The 23,921-nt window shown below is 48.8% G+C and overlaps 1 protein-coding gene across 1 annotated transcript; it reads left to right on the forward strand.

Moving 5' to 3' along the window:
* Positions 1-1,259: 1,259 nt before the first annotated feature.
* FDXR (ferredoxin reductase) lies at positions 1,260-20,065 on the forward strand. Its single transcript, XM_065415732.1, has 12 exons — positions 1,260-1,320; positions 5,323-5,420; positions 7,272-7,367; positions 9,004-9,126; positions 10,664-10,777; positions 11,413-11,514; positions 13,542-13,649; positions 14,001-14,085; positions 15,385-15,584; positions 16,059-16,230; positions 17,212-17,385; positions 19,749-20,065. The coding sequence occupies exons 1-12, from the start codon at positions 1,260-1,262 to the stop codon at positions 19,877-19,879; spliced, it is 1,464 nt and encodes a 487-aa protein (XP_065271804.1). The 3' UTR covers positions 19,880-20,065.
* The last annotated feature ends 3,856 nt before the right edge of the window (positions 20,066-23,921 follow it).

A 23,921-nucleotide genomic window follows, 5' to 3' on the forward strand; every position in this document is an offset into this window, starting at 1 on the left:
GAAATATCTACCCTTACTAAAGTCCCTAGGAAAGATATAATCACAACTAACAAGTCATATTCCTTATTGAAGAAAAAACTTTATGTTCTACACTGATGGCCTAAACCCTGTGGTACCATCAGTATGCCAACTTTGTAATAATAATCACAGGACTCTGCATTCCTATAGCACTGTCAAGCTAAGGACCTCAAAGCCTTTTATAATAATAATGAATTAATCCCTGGGGGCCCAAGATATATTGTTATCCCCATTGTACTCACTAGGAAACAGAGGAACACAGATTGTCAGTTATGGAACATGCACCATTCCCATTGATGCTGGTAACACACAGAAGTCAATGGGACATTGCAATTGATTTCAATGGAAGCAGGATTGGGGCTAAAATCAGGTCAGAAGCATGCCTCCCAATGGTCTCAGGATTTGTGGGTCTGTCCCGCTTTGACCCCTCCAGACCCCCTGTCCCAGTTGAAGGAAAAATTTCCCACATTGACAGCTGCCAGGGGAGGGGACATGAAAGGGCCCCTAAACCTAGAGGCATTATGATCTGGCACAAGTATGAGCTTGCAGTGCCACTCATAGAGGGGGTTGGACAGGTCAGACCCCGGTGGTGCTGCATCCTGCTTTAGCCACTTGAAATGTTAGGAGGCTTTCCCAAGGTCAAACAGGAAGTCAGTGGCAGAGACAGAACCTCAGTCTCCTGATTCCCAGCCCCATGCCCTAGTAACAATGCCCAGGCTGGGGATTTAGGGGATTTGTGTGCCTAGCTGTGTGGGGACAATCAGGGTGATCCTCCCCATGTGTGGGAGGGGAGGTGAAACTTGCACTGGAATAAGTGTGTTTGGGACCAGTCTCCTCTGGCTCCCACTCCACCACCAAACAAACCAGCCCTCCCCACTGCCCCCTCTCTATGGTTCTTCCTAGTCGGGAGAGATCGGCAGACACTGCCTAATTATATGCACTGGAGGATAAACCATAGAGACCGAATACACAGGCCTGGGAAAGGGCTCTTCCTCTCTAATAGGCGGTGTTCCGGGTGGGCGTGGTTATGCTAATTAAACAGTTGTCATGTAATTGGTTCGTGAGTACGTGGGGGCGGACCTATGCTAATCAAAGGGGCTTTCCGCCATTTGATTGGCTAACGCGGACGCCGGGCGGAGTCGCTTTGCTGCCCGGCTGCGGGTCGGCCGGCCGGGCCGGAGGGGTGGCGGCAGAGGGTCTCGTCTCCAGGGGGTGGGGTGCTCCTGGCGCGCTCCCTTAGCATGGGTTCGAGCTGCGGCCGCGTCTGCTGGAAGTGGCGGTCTCCCCTCCGGCGCCTCGCGGGTAAGGGGGCCGTCCGCTCGCCGGGCTGGGGCTGGAGAGCGGGCGCATGGGAGCCTGGCTATAGGGAGACTGGGGGGTAGGTGGGTATGGCCCCCTGGCTATAGGGGAAAGGGGGGGGTATGGGCCCCAGGCTATAGGGAGACTGGGGGGGTGTATGGGCCCCTGGCTATAGGGGGATTGGGCTGGGAGGGCATAGGAGCCTGGCCTGGCTATAGGGGAGCTGGGGTGCGGTATGGGAGCTGACTATAGAGGGAGCGGAGGAGAGCATGGGAACCTGGCTATAGAGCAGTGGCTGTCACCCTTTCCAAACTACAGTACCCCTTTCAGGACCCCAAGTTTCACCTCTCTTAAAAACAACTTGTTACAAAATCAGACATAAAAATACAAAAGCGTCACTGCACTATTATTGAAAAGTTGCTGACTTTTTCATTTTTGCCATATAATTATAAATATATCAATTGGAATATAAATATTGTACTTACATTTCAGTGTACAGTCTATAGAGCAGTATAAACAAGTTAGTGTCCGTATGAAATTTTGTTGTACTGACTTTGCTAGTGCTTTTTCTGTAGCCTGGTGTAAAACTAGGCAAATAACTAGATGAGTTGATGTAACCCTTGGAAGACCTCTGTGTACCCCCAAGGGTATGTGAAACCAGGGCCAGCTCTAACTTTTTTGCTGCCCCAAGCAGCAAAAAAAAGCGCTGCCCCCCCGAGTCCCCCCCCCCGAGCGCCGCGCTGCCGGAGCCCGCCCCCCCAAGCGCCGCGCCCTGCGCCACTCCCCCGCTGAGCGCCACGCCGCCGGAGCGGCCCCCCCCGCGGAATGCTGCGCCGTGCTGCCCCCCGCCACCCCAAGATTGGCTGTCCCTTACCAGGTGCCGCCCCAAGCATGTGCTTGGTTGCCTGGTGCCTGGAGCCGGCCCTGTGTGAAACTGTGGTTCAGAACCACTGCTATAGAAGGACTGGGGAGCCTGGCTATAGAGGGACCCGGGAGGGTGTGGGGAGATGGGAGCCTGGCTAGAGAGGGACTGGGGAGCCTGGCTAGAGAGGGACTGGGGAGCCTGGGGGAGCAAAAAATGGGGGGGAGGGGATTGTTGGGGTAGGAGCTGAGCTATGGAGTCAGTGACTTGGAAATTTAGGGGTGCAGGGGAATGGGGATTATGTAGCTGAGGGAATGCAAGGAGCAATGTGACAATGAGATGGAAATGGGAAAGAAGAGGTGAGAGAACCACCTGACACTTTGATGTCCAGGCCCTTAAGAACATCAGCTGGTTGTGAAGCCTGGGAAGTAACTAAGGTGAAGCCTGTGTTCATGAAAGGTGCTTGAGCTGATTCCAAGGATGCCTGAGCCTTCACTCAGGGAAGTGATAGTCCAAGGGAAGGACAGAATAGGGCTACCCTGAAATGGCCAAAAAAAGTTGTGCCCTTGAAGTTGTTTGCTCTCGGAAAGAGTTAATAAAGAAGAGCCCCCCCTTGAGGCCCCTTTGGGCCTGTTTTTTTGGAAGAGCTGAACACCTGCAGCAACTGTTGATTTCAGCTGGAGTTGTGGGTGCTTTGCACTTCCATAGTCAGGCCCCATGTGTCTCAAGTTAAGTAGCCACAATCCCTCCTGGAAATGTGGTCCTCGGTGATGTAGGAGTGGTTAGCAAGACTGCTGATGACATTAAATTGTTTTAGCTGATTAAAAACAAAGCAACCAAAACCACTGCAGACTTGTGAGATGGATTTGGACACAATGCGGGGGAGTGAGCAATGTAAGGGCAGATAAAGTTCAACTGGATACATATACAGCAATGCATATTGCTAAAAGTACCTTAAACTTCTCATCTGCTGCTAGGCTCTGAACTTGCAAGACTTTTTCCAGAAGAAGATTTGGAAGTAAAAGGAGACAGAGCTCAATGCAGATATCTGTCCTGTGTTGAGTATCAGTCTAATTAAAAACAATAATACTAAGACACTCAGTGTTCTGTTGAAGGGAGGAGACATATTTAAAACATGATATTGTATCAAACGATACATCCTGTGCGGTCCAGTTTATTACCTCAGTTTATGAAAAAGAGAGCAGAGATGGAAAAGATCCAGAGAGGGGTAAAAGAGGGAGGTTTTGAGGGACTTTTATGCAATGAAAAATATAAATACTAGAAGTTAGCCATAAACTACAGTAGATTTAACTATGACTTTCAAAGCTATGATCAGCTCTTCCTTTTATTCCTGTCCTGTAACTTGAGTGCAAAAGATCACTTTCTTTAAAGTAACCCTGTCCAATAAAAATAGTATTGTAAATAAACCACCAATTTCCTGATGTTAGTAACATCTGGGGTGACTAGAAGTAAAAGTACTCTGTAGTGATGCCTGTTTGAAAGACTCCACCATATCCGTTAGCATTTGGAGAGTGAGAGCCCCCTTCCTTGTCCAAATGTACATGTATTTAACATAGGAGTGTGTGCCTTGGTGGGTTGTTTGTTAGTAGGATACAGAGACCCATTGCTGGTTTAAGCTCAGGTTGATAGTGACTAAATTGTTGCCATCTGACTACTGCTGAAAGGCCTTGGCAGAATGAGCGGTTTAGTCCAGTACTCAATGAACAAATAGCCATGATGGTGGTTTTTGAGATATGGACAATACTAAATTGTGGCCCTGGTCTGCAGTCTCAGCAGAGAAGCCGAAGTTTGAATGGACCATGGAAACTGAACTACTTTCTGTCCTTCTAGGTCAGGGTGGAATGGGGAGGACACTTGCATTGCCATTGCATGTGCCGTAGCTGTTTTGTAGAGAGAGGATTTCAGTCTCCAAGGACATCTGGCTCCCGCCATTCACCAGGCGTAGATTCACGAAAAATTACTCACCCCTGCAAGCATATACCCTCCTCCTTTCTGAGAAGAAAATTCTGTTCCTATCTTGCACTTCTGTCATGCCATTCCTCTGAAGTCATCAAAGTGCTTTAATTAAAGTATTAATGAAGTCCCAGTTTCCTTGTGAGGTAGACAGGAATTTCCCCACCTGATTTACAGGTGGGCGAACAGTGGCATCAAGAGGCAAAGTCCCAAGGCAAGCCAGTGTCGGAGTCTGGAATGGAATCCAGGACTCTTGACGCCTACTCCTCTGTGCTAACTACCTTCCCCAGACACACTCCATTTCTAAAAGAGTCCAGTTGACTCTACAGGTACAGTGTGAGTGGAGCTGGGTAACTGCTTCCTGAAATAGATATAAATATCAAGGGCACTGAAGAAAAATATCAGGGTTTGGCAGGGAGTTGTAGTCCCTGGCATTTGACCCCGATGCATTTTTGCTTTGAATGTCTTTGTACTTAGTGGAATAAAACTTCTCAGCTGACTGCCCAGGCTGTGCTGGACTATGACTGAAATCACTATTGTCTCCAGCCCTTCCGGTTGCTGTTTAATCGGATCACATTAAAGTTTATCGATGACCTGTTCTCTAAATAGCTGGCGGTGTGGGGACCGCGAAGCGCTAGATTGCCGTGACAGCGAGATCTTTTGTTGGGCTCCTCACTCAGGAGGAAAATCTCAAGTGGCGGGCAGCAGGATAGTTTCCTCCTAGCCCCCACCTGATAACAAAGTCAGAGGTGGAAGGGGAAGCCATAGTAACCAGTCCGCTGTGCAGAATGGAGTGCTGAAAGGGACTTAAAAGATGAAATCATCACAAGGGGAGTCGTCCTATGCCCCCTTTCAGTAAAGAGTCCCTTTGAAAGGGGAGGTCTGTTACCTAGCAGAATCCTTGGGCACATCCTTGATGTTTTCCTGTTGGTGGCTTTTCTTTCCATGGTATACGTGTTCCTAAGGGTAACTTCTATCCTTCCGTTTTAATTGGTTCTAAGTCCAGTGTTTGCTTAATGCAGAAGGACTAGCTCTTAGAAGCCTTTAGCACCCCTCCCAGTTCTGAGGTCCAGCCAGCGTGCATGGGAAATCCTAGCAGGATAAAGGCATTTGTGTCAAGGGTGGTATTTTCTCTGCTCATTGACTCTGCTTTTGTGCTCTTTGCTCAGGTTTCAGCAGGCTGCTTTCTACAGCTGCTCTTGCTCCTCAGATATGTGTTGTGGGGAGTGGACCTGCTGGGTTTTACACCGCCCAGCACCTCCTGAAGGTAACTGGCTTCCGTTCAACATAAGAGGAGATATTCAGCCTCTTGCTTGCTGGCATATGGGCCGTAGACATCCCATAATTCAGGGGACGATTCTCTGGTGCCTGCGCTGTGTTGGGCTGTCTCCATCAAGCCTATAAAGCCTCTAAGGCTGTCACTATAAATTAGGGCAAAACTATGCTTCTGTAGTAAGATACACCACAAATCTGTGTCTACTGGGCTTTTAAAATTTTTAATCCACAAAATGCTGGTAACATTCATCTATAAATATGAATTTATATTCATATTTATATACCAGGGAGAATTGCTTTAGGTCCTTCTCCATATTGACTAAGCCAAACAAATGAACAAACAAATGTCACGTAACAGTAAATGTCAGAACCTTAGTCGATCAGTTATTGGTCTGGCGATGAGAATAGATTACAAAACCTGCAGAGAGTGCTGCTAGTGATAAGTAACATCCATAGTTGCTTAATCAAGTGAGGTCACTTGCTTTTTGCTGTCTCTGAAGTACCCTTGAGCATGCTTGGGGTATAATACTCTGCATGTTAGCCATTAATGAACTTCAAGGACAAATTTCAGGGCTACTTAATCTCCACAAATAGCATGAGAGAGAGAGACGCTGTCTCAAAATACTAGTTGCTAACGAAGTACTTAAAGCAATAAATCCAACTAAAATACATACCAGCTACAAACCTAAAATGGGTATAATCGACAGTATGATTTTAGGATCTCGGCCGGCATTGTTAACTGCTGTTGGGGGGGCAAAAGGGGTTAAATCTGGGGCATCTTTCACCCAATATACGTCTGCAGCAATTGCTTAAATCCCCAGTGCCAAACTCTCCATGATGGGCTGGTCAGACATGGATCTCTGCAGGCAATGTGTTGCAGCATCTCATATTCCTTTCACTGACCTAGTGGGCATGTCCTAAGATAAAATAGTTATTGCACAAAAAACAAACCAGCCACAGTCTCTAGCTCAATATGGTGTTCCTATTGGTGCGAGTTAATGAATCTTCAGGTCAGAAGGTAGATCCTCTTGTTAAGTTTCTTTAAATAATTCCTTTCCTCTTTCTATTGGGGCAGGCTGGCAAAATCCACAGTATCCCAACCTGAGAATGTGGTTTAGAAGAACACAGGAGAGTTTTGCTTACAAGCCTGAAATATACTAGAAATGTGCAATATTTTGTATCTGGTGCCCACATACTAATTTTTTAAACATTCAACAAGGATGGGAATAGACCGGCCGGTCTAATTTCCTTTATTCTATGCCAGCACTCTGTGCACTTCAATTTACTTTTATTTAGGTGATTGTCTAGAAAAGGTGAGTGTTATTGTGGCAGCTATTCTTATACAATCAGCCTGTTTTTGTCACCATTGTATGCTCCTCCTTGCTATCTGAATGCAACACCTTACAACCAAAATTAAACTAAAATACAGCTGCGCTGATGTGTATGTTCTTGCCCCAGCTGGATTTACCAGATGTTTTGTGATCTGTGCATTCAGAAGTAAAAGAAGACACTTGATAAAGACTGTAGGGGACACAGAAGATAGGCCATATCTTGCCTTCCGTCCCTGCATGATGATGATCCCAGTGTACAGGGAGTTTAGCTGGGTGCCACTGACCTACAGACTCCCAGCACGTCTCTCCTTGTTTTTTCTCATATGCCAGAGCTCTCTCCTGAATTGTTTGCTGTGCCTGCAGATTCAAGAAGATCAGTGTCTCTTGATGTGCAGCCAGTTTCCGCAGCAGAAGCTTGATGTTGGGCCCCTGTTGTTAGCCACTTAGCTTGTGTGCTTTTGTTCTCGCTTGATTGCTTATATTATAACTGTGAACTTGCTCTTCTTCTCTAGCACCACAGACTGGCCCGGGTGGATATTTATGAGAAGCTGCCAGTTCCCTTCGGCCTTGTTCGTTTTGGAGTGGCACCAGACCACCCTGAAGTCAAAGTTAGTACTGGCTTTCCCCTCGCCTCACAGGGTCAAGGTAGGGTGACCAGATGTCCCGATTTTATAGGGACAGTCCCGATTTTGGGGTCTTTTTCTTATTTAGGCTCCTATTAGCCCCCCCATCCCCTGTCCCGATTTTTCACTCTTGCCGTCTGGTCACCCTAGGTCGAGGGGTGGTGGAAATGGAGAGTCCGTGTCGGTAGCTTTGTCCAAGAGTTGTGAACTGGGTGTGATGATCCACTTACACCATTGCGAGCTGAGACAAGTCGTAGGTCCTCTCAAGAGAGGTATAAGAAGTGCCAGTGTTGGGGTGCAATTCTTGTTTGTAGGGGATTTTTTTTTGGTGTGGGGCCTGTTTTCTGTTGCCAGGCCAGGTGTGGTCAGGCATTCCAAGGACAGAAGTGACGTTTGCCGAATAGACAAGGCTACTGGGAAGCAGAGGCGTTGGCGACTAAAGTGAGGGGGAAAGTTTGGAAATGGGGGGAGGTGCACAGGGCCGTCCTTACCCATACGCAAAGTATGCAGCTGCGTAGGGCACCAGGAAATTTGGTGCCCCAAATTTCCTGGTGCCCTACGCAGCTGTGTGCTGCTCCAGCCCCTGCTCCGCCTCTTCCCCAGAGCCTCCGCCCCAGCCCCATCTCTTTCCGCCCCTCCATCTCTTCCCCAAAGCCCCCACCCCTGCTCTGCCCTGCCCTTCCCACCCCTGCTCCACTCCAGCTCCACCCCCACTCCCCTGAGGACTCCAGAAGCGGTCGGGCCTGCCCTCACCGGTAAGTAGAGCGACCTGGCCCCAGCCTGCTCCGCTCCCCTGGCTCCCAGCCGTGCCGCTGGCGAGTGCTGGGGGGCGGTTCCCCCTGCCCCCCCAAGCCTGGGAGCCAGGGGAGTAGAGCAGGCTGGGGCCGGGTCACTCCACTTCCCACAGGAAGTGGCCAGCCTCCCCATGCAGAGGCCTGGGGCCAGTCCCCCCCACTGTAGAAGCCTGGGGCAAGGCCCCACACAGCCCCCACCGTGGGGGGGGGGGGGGCTGCATAGGGCACCAAAATAGCTAGGGACGGCCCTGGAGGTGCATATAAGAATGAATTGCTGCACAGTCTGATTTCAAGAAAGAGCTTTCATATTAAAAGCTGGGAGTGTCAGGCAAGGATATCTGCGGCAGAAGGTCAGTGCTGGGATTGTTCAGTAGCACTGAACATAAGAACGGCTGGAACTTTGAGTTGTTCCTCTTGATGTTGGTGAGGGCTGTTCAAGGGGCAAAATTCAAGTTAGCAAAACTTCCAGCCAAGTGTTTTTTCAAATGGGCAAACTCGCACTAGCAGTGAATGGATCTTTTTTTTGTTACTATTTTTTGCCATTTGTCGCTTCCTTTCGACAGATCTGACTGGTGTGGTGCCAAGCCGTGGATAACTGTGTTTATTTTTAAATGAAATATTCAAGCCTTTGTCAGATAAGAGCTATGCGTCCCGGAACAGCCAGCATGAATTAGAGAGGGAGACACTGACCTATAGCTCCAAGGCCACATGGGGGAGTTGTGGACCTATACATTCCCAGACCATGCCCCTGTCTCCTCTCTGGCTGTGCAGGACGTGCTGTGTAGCTGTTAAATTTAAACCCTTTAAAACTTCTTTTGACCCAACAGAACGTAATCAACACGTTTACTCAGACGGCGCATTCCGATCGCTGTTCCTATTATGGGAATGTCACTATCGGGAAGGATGTGACGGTGAAGGAGTTGCAGCAGGCTTATCACGCGGTGGTTCTGGTGGGTTAATGGTCTGTGTGTCTAGTGGGGAAAGGACTGGGGTGGTGTCGCGATCAGATCCAGCATGCTTCACTCCTTCCTTCCGAGTTTTGGGGTATTGAGTCTGTTGGATTCCCCCACTGTTTAGCCCTTCCTGTCAAGTTTGGTTTTTAAGGGATTGGGAATCTGTCTCTCTTAGGTTTTTATATGTTCTCCATCATTGTAGTGTCTTAGCTCCTCACAATTTTTTAATGATTTATCTTTACAACACCCCTGTAGGGCAGGGCTGGTGGGAAACCAAGGCACAGAGAGGCTAAGTGACTTGCCCAAGTCACACAGGAAGTCTGAGGGTATGTCTTCACTACCCGCAGGATCAGTGGGCAGTGATCGATCCAGTGGGGATCGATTTATCGCGTCTAGTCTAGACGCGATAAATCGACCCCCGAGCGCTCTCCCGTTGACTCCTGTACTCTACCACTGCAAGAGGCGCAGGCAGAGTCGACGGGGGAGCAGCAGCAGCAATCAACTCACCGTGGTGAAGACACGTGAAGACACCATAGTAAGTCGATCTAAGTACGTCGACTTCAGCTACGTTATTCACGTAGCTGAAGTTGCATAACTTAGATCGATCCCCACCCTAGTGTAGACCAGGGCTGAGGTAGAGCAGGGAACTGAATCCCCATCTCGCTGGTCACAGATGAGTGTCTTAACCAATGAACTGCCCTTTCTCCTGAGCGTGAAGTGAACAGTTTCAGGTCTGAGGTGGTGGGGGATGAAATTCGCTCTATTTCGGCTAGAAAACAGGGTGTTTGAATCTGTGAGTAGCTGTGCTGGTGAATATTTCCTGTAGTCATTCAGCCTGATGTGTACATCCCATAGCGTGTTGCTGATCTGGGGACAGTTCACCTCTGTGGTGGACTGTATCCCGTCCTGTCCTGTAGAGAAATGGCTGAGCTAGTAGCAGGGAAATGTCTATTCCTTGTTTTCCATTGCAGAATGGAAAGAAACTCCCCTCCTGACTGGAACTATCGTTCTGAGTCCGGTGCCCTGGGGAGCGCATGTGTCTGTGGCATAGTGCACCATAGTTCTCCTTGCTGCCAAGACGCTGGAGAAAATAGCTGCTAGTCTAAAAAGCGACAGGCTTTATGGCTATTTGGGGAGCGAGAGGCGGGTCCCAGAGGAGGAGATGCAGTTACCATTTCTTCAGGTTCACATTGCCCTTGCCCTAAAAAAGCAGCTTGAAAGCCCCGCTCTCCCTCGCCGCACCTCTGTGTCTGACGTAGTCCAGCCTGGCTAGACTAGTGTGATGAGCAGGGCGTCCTGCAAGCCGAGAAGAGCCAATAATTCCACAAAACTCACTAGGGTCTTTGCTGTGCTGATCTACTATCCCAGGAGGTGCCCGGATATTCTGGTGATTGGCAGCAGTACAGTATCCAAGGGATGCAATGGCACCTCTGTGTTGTGTTTGTGGAGCTGGAGATTTGCATGGTGTGTGATATTTATCCCCGCATCTAGTGGCATGTGTATGACTATGGGAATGTTGCTTCTGTCTCTGCAGAGCTATGGTGCTGAGGATAACCGGATCCTTGGAATCCCAGGGGAGAACCTCTCGGGGGTTTATTCAGCAAGAGCGTTTGTGGGCTGGTACAATGGACTGCCTGAGAACAGAGATGTAAGGGTTTGTTTTTTCCTCTCTAAGCCTTTGCGCTCTCCGTGCATTTGTATGCAGTCCTCCAACTCCGGATTAGTGCCTGCCTGAAAGGCTTGCAATTGAAAAAGATTAGCAGACGCAAAATTAAATCCTTCTCCGATGTTAAAAATGTGAATAATTTTCACGTCAGTAAGAGAGGATTAGCCAGCTCTGTAGATTGGCAGCACTTCTTGGAGAGGACATAAGGAAGCCCGAAAGGGACACTTTTAGGGCTGGGGAGATTAAACTGGCTTGTCAAAATAGTAGACACTCACAGAGATTCCCTGTGAGAGAGATGGGAATCCAGAAGACCTACAGGAGTGGGGGCCCAGGATGCGCTGAAAGAGATGCAGGCTGGGGAAATAACTGAATGTGTTGTAAACTAGCCATTCTGACAAAGCCACACTAGGCAACTGCATCTGAGGGAGTGATTTTCGGCATACCTGGGCCCTTTTATCTGGGTTAGAATGGCAGCTAGAGTGAAACAGGAGGCCAAAGAAAACTTCTGCCTTTGTAACAAGGAGGGGATGGAGAGAACCAGCCTTAAGTGTGGTGAAGATACCAGGATTGACCGGGTGTTGAATGTACTATTCAGTGGGATCTCTCTCTCCATACAGCTGAAGCCCGATCTAAGCAGCGAGACAGCCGTGGTCCTGGGGCAGGGGAATGTAGCTCTGGATGTTGCCCGAGTTCTGCTGTCTCCACTCGATATACTCAGGGTGAGTTGAGGGAGGCCTGTAAAACATAGAATGCAAGGTGCAGAGTTTGTATGAAGGGCCAGAATTCTACTTCAAATTCATTAGGGTTTGATGTAAGAGGGAAACCCAGACAAAATAGCTGATTAAAACAACCACATGTAGACTCATCTGTGGGTCTTGTTTTCAAGCAGAGCCTTTCTCCCTCATAGCCTGCTTCCCCTCCTGCTCTTCCCTGCAAGGGAGTCATAGTCCTAGGTTTGTAATACCCAAGCGTTGCTATGGGAGTGATCGGGGGAGTCACGGATTCAGCATTAGGGTCTGGCTGATGGCACCAGCAGCTGGGCTGGTGGAAAAAGCATATTTGGTGCTTTAAAAAAAGGCAAGGAAAGCACCATGTTCCAATCCAGTCTACAATGCTTTAGAGCTTTCCCCAGTGAGAAACGTTCTCCTTACATACCCGAGAGCTAGAGAATGCAGAAATAGGGCTGGGATTCTCCCAGAACCAGCTGGCCTCGTCTGTAGCACTCGGGGCCCTTCATGGTGTGGAGTTCATCACTTTATTTTGTCCCACAACACCTCAAACTCAGTTTTTTAAAGGCAATGAATGAGGTTCTGGCCCTTTCTCCTTGTAAGCGATAGAGGGAACTGCAGCCTGCCCCCTGCTGGAGCTGCTGGGAGGTCAGAAGTTTAGCCTGGGTTTCTCTTTTGGAAAGGGTGCGCCTCTTCCCCACGCATCTCTGCTTCCCAGGGTCTTAGTGGTAGCAAGAGCCTCAGCAGCACCCGATGTGCCTGCTATCCAGCCTCTTAGATCTTTTCCCTACCATGCTCCCAGTTCGATAGCTGGAAGCTTGTTGGCAGCAGCTGCTGCGCACAGCTGCTGCCCCAGATGTTAGCAGCAAGGGCCTCCCAGAGCTTTCAGTCCCTCCGGAACTGAAAAGAGGCTGATTGAAACTCAACTACTACCTCCAACATTAATGGCTAAATTTTAAAAAGCTTGGGACTTTGCCAATGTTTAGAGGCCTTACATAGTTACACTGATTGGGAAGTGAGAGCTGTGCTTCAAATGATGTGGTCTTTGGGACCAGAGGCGGTACTCAGCCCCGGTACAAGGGGGACATGGCACTTGTCTATGAAGTGCAACGTTCCCAAAGCCGACGCTGTGCCTTAGTCAGATTTGCTCCTTTTTTGTGCTGAATGTAGGTTCTTCCCCGCTTTTATCTCTGTGGAGCTAATCCCGCTACAAGCGAGTGAGTCTGGAAGTTTGTTGCACCTTGGGCATCATCAGTAAAACTGTCAGCGAGTTCTGTTTGCAGAAGCTTTATCTGAAGGGGGAAGGAAGAGGCAGAAAAGAGCCCTGCTGAGCTTTTCACATTGTCTAGCTTGTGATGCTGAGGGTTAGGGAAAACAACATGTTTTGACTTCTGAACGGAGCAAATCAGATTTGGAACCCTTTGAGGTACCGTCAAGTGGAATCTCTAATTAGTCTGCCCTCCTGAGTAGCACGGCCCTTCTCATTTCTTTTCTGTTGTAAGGAGGCTTCGCTGAGCGTTTTATTCTACAACCCTAAGCCACGTTTTTTAGTGATGCTGGTATAGATCCCATCACAGTCTAAGTCAATAGGGGAGTTTCCCCCATTGTAGGGAAGAGTAAAGGGGCAAGTCACCAAATGCCCCTGTGTGAATCCCTACAGCAGAGGAGATTAGAAAGGTGAGGTTCCTCGCGCTGTTGGCCCCAAGCTTTAAATGGCTGACTGGTTTGGGGTTGTGTGTGTGTTGTTTAATTTTTTTAGCATCCTCTTAAAAGGCTTTTAAAGAAGGGAGATTTCCCTTTGAGCCTGCTCACTAACGTGTTACCTTGTTAACAGTGTAACGACTGCAGACAGTATTTTCAGTGAGTGCTGTGTTAAGGCGTTAGCTGTGAAAACCACCTCATGCAAAGGGAGGTGGCTTTGCCTGGGCAAGCAGATGCCCCGCTGTTTTCAACTTCCCGCGCTGTTCCTTCCTATCTCTCCCACCACCCTCCTTCATGGTCACATCTTTGTCTTGCAGAAGACTGATATCACTGAAGGCTCCTTGGCAGCCATAGCCTGCAGTAAGGTCAAGCGAGTGTGGCTTGTTGGGAGGAGGGGGCCCCTCCAGGTAGCTTTCACCATAAAGGTAAAACTTATTCGTTTGAGCTTAAGGATACTGTAATGTAACAGGATTCGCTGTGACTGTAAATCTAACCCTCAGCCCCTCTTCTGTGGGTCTAGTTAATTCAACATGAGCTGTTGAATCCACTAATTGTGGCTTCCAGAGTCTACAAGAAGGCACGTGAATGCCGGCATCCTGGTTACTGTGCCCACATGCTGAACTCGGCCTCCCGCCTGTAAAGCAGGAGTTGCTAGCCTGTGCCGCCGGTATGGTGGGAATGGCTTCTCTTTTGGATCTGTGCTGTTCTTATGGCTTCTCTGCCTTAGCCACACACGGCACAGTGAGGCATCACGTCTTCCTGTCTGACGTTCCCAGGAGTTGCGGGAGATGATAAACCTGCCTGGTACCAGACCTCTCCTGGCCCCTGCTGACTTTACAGGCCTTGGCGATGTTATTAAAGGTGAGGAAAGTCTGCCCAGCACAACGCAGGTTGGATGGTGAGATTTCCATGGTGGGGTAAATACCCATGGGTTCTATCCGGGGGAGCTCTTGGAGATGAAGGACGAAGCCAAGGGGCCTTGCCCTGCTTTCCAATCCGGTTGCTAAACTAAAACAAAATCAATGGGCAACTTTACCCTCCCCTCATCGCCCTCGCATCTTGGAAACCAGTCTCTGATTCCTGCCTTGCTCTGTTGTCACCTGATTGGAAGCAGTTGTTATGGTCTATTGGGTTGTAATGAGAGAGATAATTTCTTCTTCCCCTTTGTCCTCACTCGCGTGCTAGACCATAAGGCTTCAGAAAAAGCCTTGCAATGCCCTGATTGACTAGCACATGAGTTCCACCTGGCTGAGCCACAGTGACCCGAAGGTCAACGGGCTGAAACAGCAGCACGGTTGCCTTGGTGGCGAGTATTCAAGGATGGCTAGTAGCAGGAGAGCTGCAACACCACCTGTGTCTAGAGGAAATGGACTTTCAGCTCTTACCTGCTGCACGTTCCAGCGTAGTTTGTCTGCTCAGGCTTGTAACAGCATCACATGGGCTGTTGGGGAGTGATGGGGAGATGGATCGTGAAGGGCAGGGTTAGTGTGTGACTTTCAGTGAAGGAGAATCCAGGTCTGAAAGCCCATGTTCCAAGCTAAACTGGAAGGAGAGTTGGGTTCTAAGGTGCCCTTGGACTTTCTTCTCAAACTGTTGAATTCAGAGGCTGTGGCTTTTGGCAAATCTGTTCCAAAGTCCCAGTTGTGCTGCTGTGCCTGGCACCAGCTATCTGCCTTATTCATGGTTTAGAGCAGGGGTCGGCAACCTTTGGCACGCGGCTCGCCAGGGTAAGCACCCTGGCGGGCCAAGCCGGTTTGTTTACCTGGCGCGTCTGCAGGTTCGGCCGATCGTGGCTCCCACTGGTCGCGGTTCGCCGTCCCAGGCCAATGGGGGCGGCGGGAAGCGGCGGCCAGCACATCCCTTGGCCCGCGCCGCTTCCCGCTGCCCCCATTGGCCTGGAGCGGCGAACTGCGGCCAGTAGGAGCCGTGATCGGCCGAACCTGCGGATACGGCAGGTAAACAAACTGGCCCGGCCCGCCAGGATGCTTACTCTGGCGAGCCGCGTGCCAAAGGTTGCCGACCCCTGTTTTAGAGGCTTGCAAATGCTGAGCATTAACTGTACATTGGTCCAGACTCTCCTCCTTGCGTGGTCCCTCTTTAGAGACTGACGGACCTTTGTTCAGGGTTCCTTAGGCTCCTGCCTTGCTCCTTTAATTTTAGATGTTCCCAGACCCAGGAAGCGTCTGACCGAGCTGATGGTCAAATCGGCCCTGGAGAAACCTGGTGAGAAAGAGGCCGGTCGTTGGGCATCAGCAACCAAAGAGTGGGGCTTGAAATTCCAGCGCAGCCCGCTGGAGGTACTGTCCGCTGCTGACGGGAAGCAAGCAAGAGGCATCCGAATAGCCGTCACCAGGCTGGAGGTATGGACTCAAAGTTCTCTCTTTCTAAGGATTTGCCCTCCCCATGCTTGGCTGTCTGTGTTGCTGGGAGGTGAGTAAAAGTCTGTTGCATCCATTTGGATCTGGAAATCTCTGGGGAACCCTTCTACGTTAATCTAAAGACAGCTTGATACTCCTGGTCTAATTAGAACCAGCAGAACTGCCTGCTGTCTGAGCAGCTGGAATGGCAGATTCTTGGGAAGTCAGCCCAAGGTCTCCCCCAGGAGCTGTTTCTGATACAAAGGGAACTTTCTGTCCATTGGTATTGATAGTTGCAATTGGAGAACGCGCCAATAACCCAGCCTACTAAATATTCAGTAACGGGATTGCCAGTGAATCCAGGAGGTAGAAGGGAGATGTTGCTGTTTCTCCTGGGAGAGAAAACTCTCGATTGCATTTGCATTACAGGCTCTTTAACTCTTTTCTTTCTTCCCTCTCCCTCCCGGGGTTTTGTAGGGTTCAGGCGAGTCTGCCAGAGCTGTCCCCACTGGAGAAGTGGAGGAGCTTGAATGTGGGCTGATCCTCAGCAGCATTGGCTACCGGAGCCTCCCACTTGACTCGGCTATACCATTTGACCCCAAACTGGGGATCATCCCCAACAGCCTGGGCAGGGTTCAGGGGGAACCAGGTTAGTATGAACGCTCAGGGTTGAGGTTTCCTCATGTGTAGTGTTTGGGTAACAGAGCTTATGAGTGAGTGTGTGTGTGTGTGTGTGTGTGTGTGTGTGTGTGTGTGTGTGTGTGTGAGCGGCGGGGGAACATGCCTATAGGAAGGTGGAAGGGTCAGTGGCCAGGAGGTTTGTGTGGATAGGAGTGAATGGGAGGGTATGGGCTTGTGTAAAGAACAGGTCTGGGAACTGGGTTCCATCCCTGTCTAGCTCACAGGCTTCCTGTGTGACCCCTCCTTGGGCAGTTCAGTTATCTGTGCCTCGGTTTCCCCATCCATAAAAGTGGTGTAATGCCTGCTTTAAAGGAGCGTTGCGAGGCATAAGTCACCAGCATCTGGAAAGCACTTTAACATCCTCTGACAGAAATTGCTATTGACGTGTCAAGTATTGTAGGACTTGGGCCATTTTGTGTCCTTACCAAAAAACCAAAAGGTTACAGTTTTAAAGACCTGTCCCGCATCTTGTAACATTAATAGCTCAGATACACAAATGACCCAAAAGCATGCTGTAATTGTTATTAGTTTATTAAAGAGAGATGGCAGCCGGCAATGGCTTCTTAGGGGTAACATGCTTGAGTCACTAGAAACTCCCATAGCAGCTCTACAGTGGGGAGGACAGCAAGGTTGAGACGATGCACTCTCTGCTACGGGGAGGGTAGATACTACCCGAATATACCCCACTGAGCAGATGCTACAATGATCTTGGTAGTGATCCGAGTGTGACGTATCTTGGTGTCAGCTGTTGTTAACAGTGGCCAGCTACATCTGAGAGGGTGTGGGTGTAAAACTACGGTGGATAAGGAAATATAGATCTATATCTAACTCTTGAGTCCCTTCAAACTGAAGAGACAACTGTGTTGGGGAGTTGGCTGGACCCTATCCCTACATGTGTACTGGGGATTGCATCGGAGCATGTCAGACTTTGTGTAACATGCTGTTACAGGTCTGTACTGCAGCGGCTGGGTGAAGAGGGGACCCACAGGGGTGATTATCACCACCATGAACGATAGCTTTGACACAGCCCAGTCCGTGCTAGAAGATCTCCAGACGGGGGTGCTGAACCTTTCAAGCTCCAAGGAAGGCTTCAAGGCTGTGAGGAGCATCCTGCACAGTCAAGGTCAGTGAACGTGCATACATGAGTCCTTGTGTGTGAGCATCTGTAGCAATGTGTGAGCCAGCCAACCTCCTTCCAGCAAACTCACGCAAAAGTTCTAGGCTGAGACAATGGGTTCAGGAACTGTCTCCTGAAATCTGGAGCATGGGCTCTGATTTGACTAAGGAAAAGGGTTTGATCTTGTCTCAGTCTGTAGTGGACGTTTCTCTTCTCCTTGTCTCCTGGGGGGCGGTGGGAGAGAACAAATGCCACACACGCTGGTCTGACTGTCAGTCTCTGCACGGGACACGTGCAGTAATAATAAGATCACAGTGCTGAGAGTCAGGATTTAATTGCATGGGCAAGGCTGAGTGGACAAAGCTTGCACAGCGTGCTCTCTATTCCGGGTGCTTTTCATTTGTATGGACACTACCCACGCAGGGCCGGCTCTAACTTTTTTGCCGCCCCAGGGAAAAAAGAAGAGCGCCGCCCTGCCGTACCCCCCCCCCCCCCGCGAGCGCTGCCAAAATCCCCGCCCCCCCCAGCACCACGCAACCCGAAGCCCCCGCCCCCCCCTCCAAGCGCCACGCCGCCGAATCCAAACAAATAAAAAATAAAATAAAAAATCGAGCGCCTCCCTGCCCCAAGGTGCCGCCCCAAGCACGTGCTTGGTCGGCTGGTGCCTGGAGCCGGCCCTGTACCCATGTTTAAATTCCACCCACTCCCACTTAGCATTCGTTTTTGTAAAGTCTGGGTTAGACGTTACTTGCTGATTAGACATATGAAGCATTTCTTGAGTCTCTTTTATCCTTTTTGCTTTTTGCTGGGAACAGTCTTTTAAATTAAAAAAATAGTATGAAAATTATATGATGCATTTTAATTACAATTTACAGCACTCACTGAAGCAATAATAAGGTGGACTGCCTAATGGCGCAGAATATGGAGAGACCTAGCTGGGTGCTTGCAGCGCACCTAAGGAGTGCTATTTTGAGCACCTCTGCTTATTGTTAACAAAACGAGGAACCTTGTATATGAAGCTTTTGAGTGGTTACAGTGAATATATTGCGGAGAAAGGTCTGAGATTCTGTTACCCACTGGTCGGTTCAAGAACAGCATGAGCTCCCCACCAATGCTGCACTTCCATAATGCTTCAGTCCTAATCCGGAGGAACCACCTCCAAGAATGCGAGAGGAGTTCGTTCCATGGGCTGCTAAACCCTTGGTTTCGCTGCTGAGGCGACCAGAGAAGGTGCTGGTTGTGCTGCTAGATTCCTTGGTGTGAATACAAATCCATTTCATAGATGATACCCAATAGTCCTCAAATATAGCTCCCGCTTTCTACTAATCTAAACCATATTCAAGTCAGCGATTTAGAGAGAAATTTCTACCCTCGGCCTGTTCTCAGAGTCTTTCCTATGACAGATCTCTCCTTGAGCCCTGTTGCACTTAGGCTTATAGGAATGATCACGCCAGTTCAGGCCAGTCGTCTTACTCCAGTACCCTGTATCTTGCAGTAGCAAACACCAAATTGTGCAAGTAACCCCCTAGTAGGCTATTCCATAACTGCCTATCTGGAGGAAAATTTTCTTCCTAACACTTTGATTTATTGTTGACTTATGCCCTGAAGTATGAGGGTTTCTATCCTTTAATTTTTGTATCCCGTCTAATGTAACTATAAACAGTTTTTATTCTTCATACAAATGATTAATCTCTGTTTGAATCATACTAAACTCTTAGCCTCTATCTTGTCAGTGATTTCCACAGGCTTATTTATGTATTTATGGTATTTATGGGAGCAGAGTGCGTAACACAATGTGTATCCAACCCCGCATTTTATTACTAAAAAAACCAAAAACCCCACAGGTGGGGGACTGCAATTCTCTTAATTTAAATTAATAAGGTTTGAAAGTCGTTGCAGGGCAGCGCACGGTTGCTAGCCAAGGGCCATTTAAAAGCAGCACAGTTCTTGGGTAACGTGTCATTGTCAGCTGCATAAACAGCGCAGCTGTTGCTATTGAATGGCTTTCATAGCAATCCTTCCAGGCACATTTGGGGACAGATTAAAACACCCCAGAGGGTCATTTACTGCTGCTGTATTTAAAGGCTTTCGGTTCAAGTGTGCTTCCCTCCAACAGTTCAAGACGTTTTAAGTGAACCAAGGCCGTTTCCCCTACACGAGTGCTGCGCTGAGTATTGTTATGGCTTGCGAGGGTCTGACTAGTCAGATTTGATTGGATCTCTGGAACCTGTCTTTTAACTGCCTTCGTGCTGCTGAGTTTTGAAGGTGCCTGTGTTTGCAAGGTTCTGGTTCTTCTGTTTGCTTGCATGTTTCATTCTTGTTCATTTGGGATAGCTGGACCTGTCCTTTCTCTTTTGTTATAACACCAGGGGTCCATCCAGTTACCTTCTCAGACTGGGAGAAGATAGATGCTGCTGAAGTGGCAAGAGGCAAGCTGGCTGGCAAACCTCGGGAGAAGATAGTGGATCCTCAGGAGATGCTGCAGTTGATCAATCACTGAAGATGCCGATGCACAGCCCTCTGGGTCTGAGAAAGTGACAGATCCACAATGTATCCCCTGCATCGCCTCAGCAAGTTCCATTCGCTGCTGGCCATGCCTGCCATGGAGGATTGGCACAGTCAGAACTGATTGCTGTTCTTGGATGCATGGGAGAAGGTGGGTGGCTCCAGAGGCCTGTGGAGCTGTCCAGTAGTGAGCTGGAACTGACTCTGGCTTCTCAAAGCGAACATGAGTTTACACAAGGCCACGTGCTATTGACTGACTCCAGGTCTTTACAGCCTGCAGTCTTGTCTCCAGCCACCTTCCCTCCTTAGGTCAGCCCTATAGGGGGTCACTGCAGTCATCTGGGAGCTCCCTGTAGATTGAGTCACTTGGGCGTTAACCGCTTAGTTGGACCGGGTGCCGCTTAGAGTGAGAGGCCCTGGCTCGCTGCTCTCTGATCATTACAAAGAAATTTTACTGCACCTTTAAAGCCAGTGAGAGAAAATGAGTGACTGTCACCTTTCCATTCACACCAAAAGCCTGAAGCCAAATGGCTTTATTTCCTCGTAACCTGGGTCAGAGTCCGAGCAAGTTATTTTCTCTCTTTAAATCACCTATAAATAAGCCCTTTCAGGAAGAGGAAGGTGAAGTTGGAGCTACAGTTTGAGTCCAACCTCTTAATCTCTGTCTGCATTAATCTTAGGGCTGGCTGGCCAGCCTAGGCCTGCAGATAGCCTAAGAGCTGTGCAAATGCAGGGTCGTGCTTCTCATCCGCTGAGTGAGTGTTGCTTTCTGTCTGTCTGCAAACTTTACTAGGCAGTCTGTGTCAATAAATCCTGGAGAGTCCTCATCTGCTCAACAGCACTTAATAATGGAAACCTAGACCGGGCCCGGGTTATTTTATTTTTTTAGCCGGGGGATGGGAAATTAGTAAATATATAATTGATTTGTCCCAGAATATCCAGAATCATCTGTGCATTAGTATTTCAGAGGTGCAGCCTGCCCTGATTGTGACTAGCACCAACCTCTTGGCCTTTCTGCTTTTTTATGTAGTCTGTATGTTTTGAAGATTATTAAACAGTCCCCTTTTCCTCTTTGACCAAATCTATCATGTTTTAAATGATTCCAGGTTTTACTGCTAGACCGAGAGCCCCTAATATCCTCTGTTTAGCTACAGAAGAAGTATAGCATCATGCAGACGTCCTTGCTGCTCTGTTAATGTGCTTTCTCCTTGACCTGTAGGGCTACCTGAATGGCTGAGGCTACGTCTTCACTACAGGGGGGGGTCGATTTAAGATACACAAATTCGCGTAGCTGAATTCGACGTATCGCAGCCGACTTACCCCGCTGTAGGGACGGTGGCAAAATCGACCTCTGCGGCTTCCTGTCAACGGCGCTTACTCCCACCTTCACTGGTGGAGTAAGAGCGACGATTCGGGGATCGATTGTCGCGTCCCAACGGGACGCGATAAATCGATCCCCGAGAGGTCGATTTCTACCCGCTGATTCAGGCGGGTAGTGTAGACCTAGCCTGAGACTGCATTTATGTCACATGTAAACTGTTCAGATCTGTTTTTTTATGACAACATCTGCAGATCCCCCTTGTAAATGTGTTTATTGTAGACCAGGCCTCTGGGTGTTAGGGGAGTTAAATCTCTGTCCTCATGCAACCCTTGGTGTCTCTGCTAAAATGTATCAGTTGTGGTGCTGTTTTGTTGCAATGTGGACACCTGTCTGCTGGGAGGTTCCAGATTGTATTTCCATGCTCAGCATTTAGCCCAATTCTAGACAAGACAGATCTGGGCCTCATCTCTTTTTAAATCTCATTTGCAAACTCATTAAGAAACTCAGGAAATGTGATGACTGCTGGAAACATCTATGCAAATTAGCAATAAAGCTTGTTGAACAGCTGTTTGTGCGACGTGACTCCTGTTATGTCGTAAGGATGATGCATTTCTAATGTTAAACTCTGAGCTGGAGATTACGTGGATTCTGGATTTGGAAAGGTGATTAAGCTTTTTTTTGGCGAGGCTGTTGACTACAAGGTAATGAAATTGCTCTCTGTCCTGCTTTGGTGCTGGGCATACAGGGACATAACAATAGAGGAAACAATTGAAATGCATTGTGAGTGATGTATTTGCCTGCGACATGTGATGGGCCAGACCTTGCTTGTCTGTAGTGGGCGGTGGTAAATGCTTTTTGTTCATGTCAACAGAGTTCACCTTGAATGTTAATCCCAGAGCACTGTGCTGGCTCTGTACATGGTATGGGGAGCACACACTTGCCTGTAGGATGGGTTGCAGTAGTCAGTTCTGTACAAGCAGGGCTCCATGCCAGTTTTTAGGAAGGGACAAATAACTGAGGGGGATTGAATGCTGTTACTTAGATAGGAATTTGGCCCAGGGCCTGGGGCTAATGCCCTCTGGGAAGTGCCATAGGACCATTAAGGATGCACAAGAGGTCAACATCTAGGTTTTAATGTCTCAGGCAGATGAAGGACTTTTATTGAAGATTATGTCAATTCCTCTCATGTTCGCTGTTCCTTTGAACTGCCCGTTCCATAGCTGGCTGCATGTCATCTGTCCCTGACCGAATTAATTCATCTCAGGATGGAGAGCTGGCTTCCTTTCCCCTTGTCTTCACTCCGCTCTTTCATCTCTGTCTTCAGGGACCAGGGCAATTAAATGTCTCTGGTAAACTTCATTTCCCAATTACAGTCTGTCCATTAGGTGGCGCTGTGATGCCAGTACCGTAACTCCTAAGACGTACAGCAAGTGCAGTAGAGCCTTCCTAGGGCTGAGTGACAACCTACATTTGATGAATGGTGATGCCTGGCCTGAAAGAGCAAGTGGCTCATTAGCCTTCTTTGTCTCTACTTTATGTCTGCCGTGAGACTCACCTCTCCTGCGGAATTAGGTGGCCAGCCTAGGAGAGATGATTAAAAGATTTTTCCTGTGTGCGGGGTGGCTGCCTCCCTCTGTCTGAAATGATGCCCTGTCTGCTTCTGCTTTCGTCCCCTGCTTTCTTGGTGCTTTCAGCTGTTCAGAGTTCAGTGCTGCACTTCAAAGGGAGCTCACCTGCAGTGAGGTACAGTGGCCTGGTTTCTTACTCCTCCCCTTTCCACCTCCCACGCAACAGTAGCCATCTCAGACTCCGTTAATTCCCAGGTTTTAAAAATCCCTTCAAGATACCATTAAAGTAGGGAGCATTAATCAATTTAAAAATACCATTATTAGACCATTGGGATCATAAACCTTTGAAAGCCTGGACATTTGAGGGTAAGGATCCACAACCAACCTTAGCTCTCCCCAGATATCTCTGTCCTGTCCATCCTCCACTTACAGCTGGGTACCTGAGTCAATCACGTATGAAGGGGAAGGATGGTTCAGTGGTTAGGGCGCTGGCCTAGGAGGTGGGAGACCCGCGTTCATATCACTGCTGTGCCACAGACTTCTTGTGTGCCCTTGGGCAAGTCACTTGTTGTCTCTGTGCCTCAGTTCCCCATCTGTACAATGGGGATAACAGCACTGCCCTGCCTCACATGGGTGTTGAGGATAAATACATTAAGATTGTGAAGTGTTTTGAGATTGGATGAAAAGCGCTAAATGAGATTATTTTAATTTTAGCTATTCAAATAAGTATCAGTAATACAGGAGGGTGGGGTCAGACAGATGGGGCTCTGCATTCATAGCGAAATGGTGGCTGCAAGCCAATTTTCTGCAGTGTGTATGTGGAAGGATAGGAGACAAGCTAGAGGTGTTTCTCACTCGCTGTCTATGGAGGAATGAATGTAAGACTCACCCACGTCCTCCCTCTGCTCTAAACAGGGTGGAGCTCTGTAGCAGTGTTCCCTTTGTGGGTTGGTGCCATGTGGAACTGGTTTTATTGGCTCTGGGCAGAATTAATCTTGCAGATACTTGCCGCTCCAAGTAGCAAGTGCCATGGAGGAGGCTTGAGCTACACCTCAGGGAAGGGGCTACATGATAAAAGCTTTAGAAAACCTGTCCTATGAGGAAAGGTTAAAAATTGGCCATGTTCAGTCTTGAGAAAAGAAGACTGA

Source organism: Emys orbicularis, chromosome 13, assembly GCF_028017835.1.
Source record: "Emys orbicularis isolate rEmyOrb1 chromosome 13, rEmyOrb1.hap1, whole genome shotgun sequence".
NCBI classification, from domain to species: Eukaryota; Metazoa; Chordata; order Testudines; family Emydidae; genus Emys; species Emys orbicularis.

Bases quoted from the DNA above. Each gene is read 5' to 3' on its own strand.
- FDXR (XM_065415732.1), top strand. From the start codon at position 1,260: ATGGGTTCGAGCTGCGGCCGCGTCTGCTGGAAGTGGCGGTCTCCCCTC. The intron at 16,231-17,211 runs GTTAGTATGAAC...ATGCTGTTACAG, and splicing joins CAGGGTTCAGGGGGAACCAG to GTCTGTACTGCAGCGGCTGG. The intron at 17,386-19,748 runs GTCAGTGAACGT...TTATAACACCAG, and splicing joins GAGCATCCTGCACAGTCAAG to GGGTCCATCCAGTTACCTTC.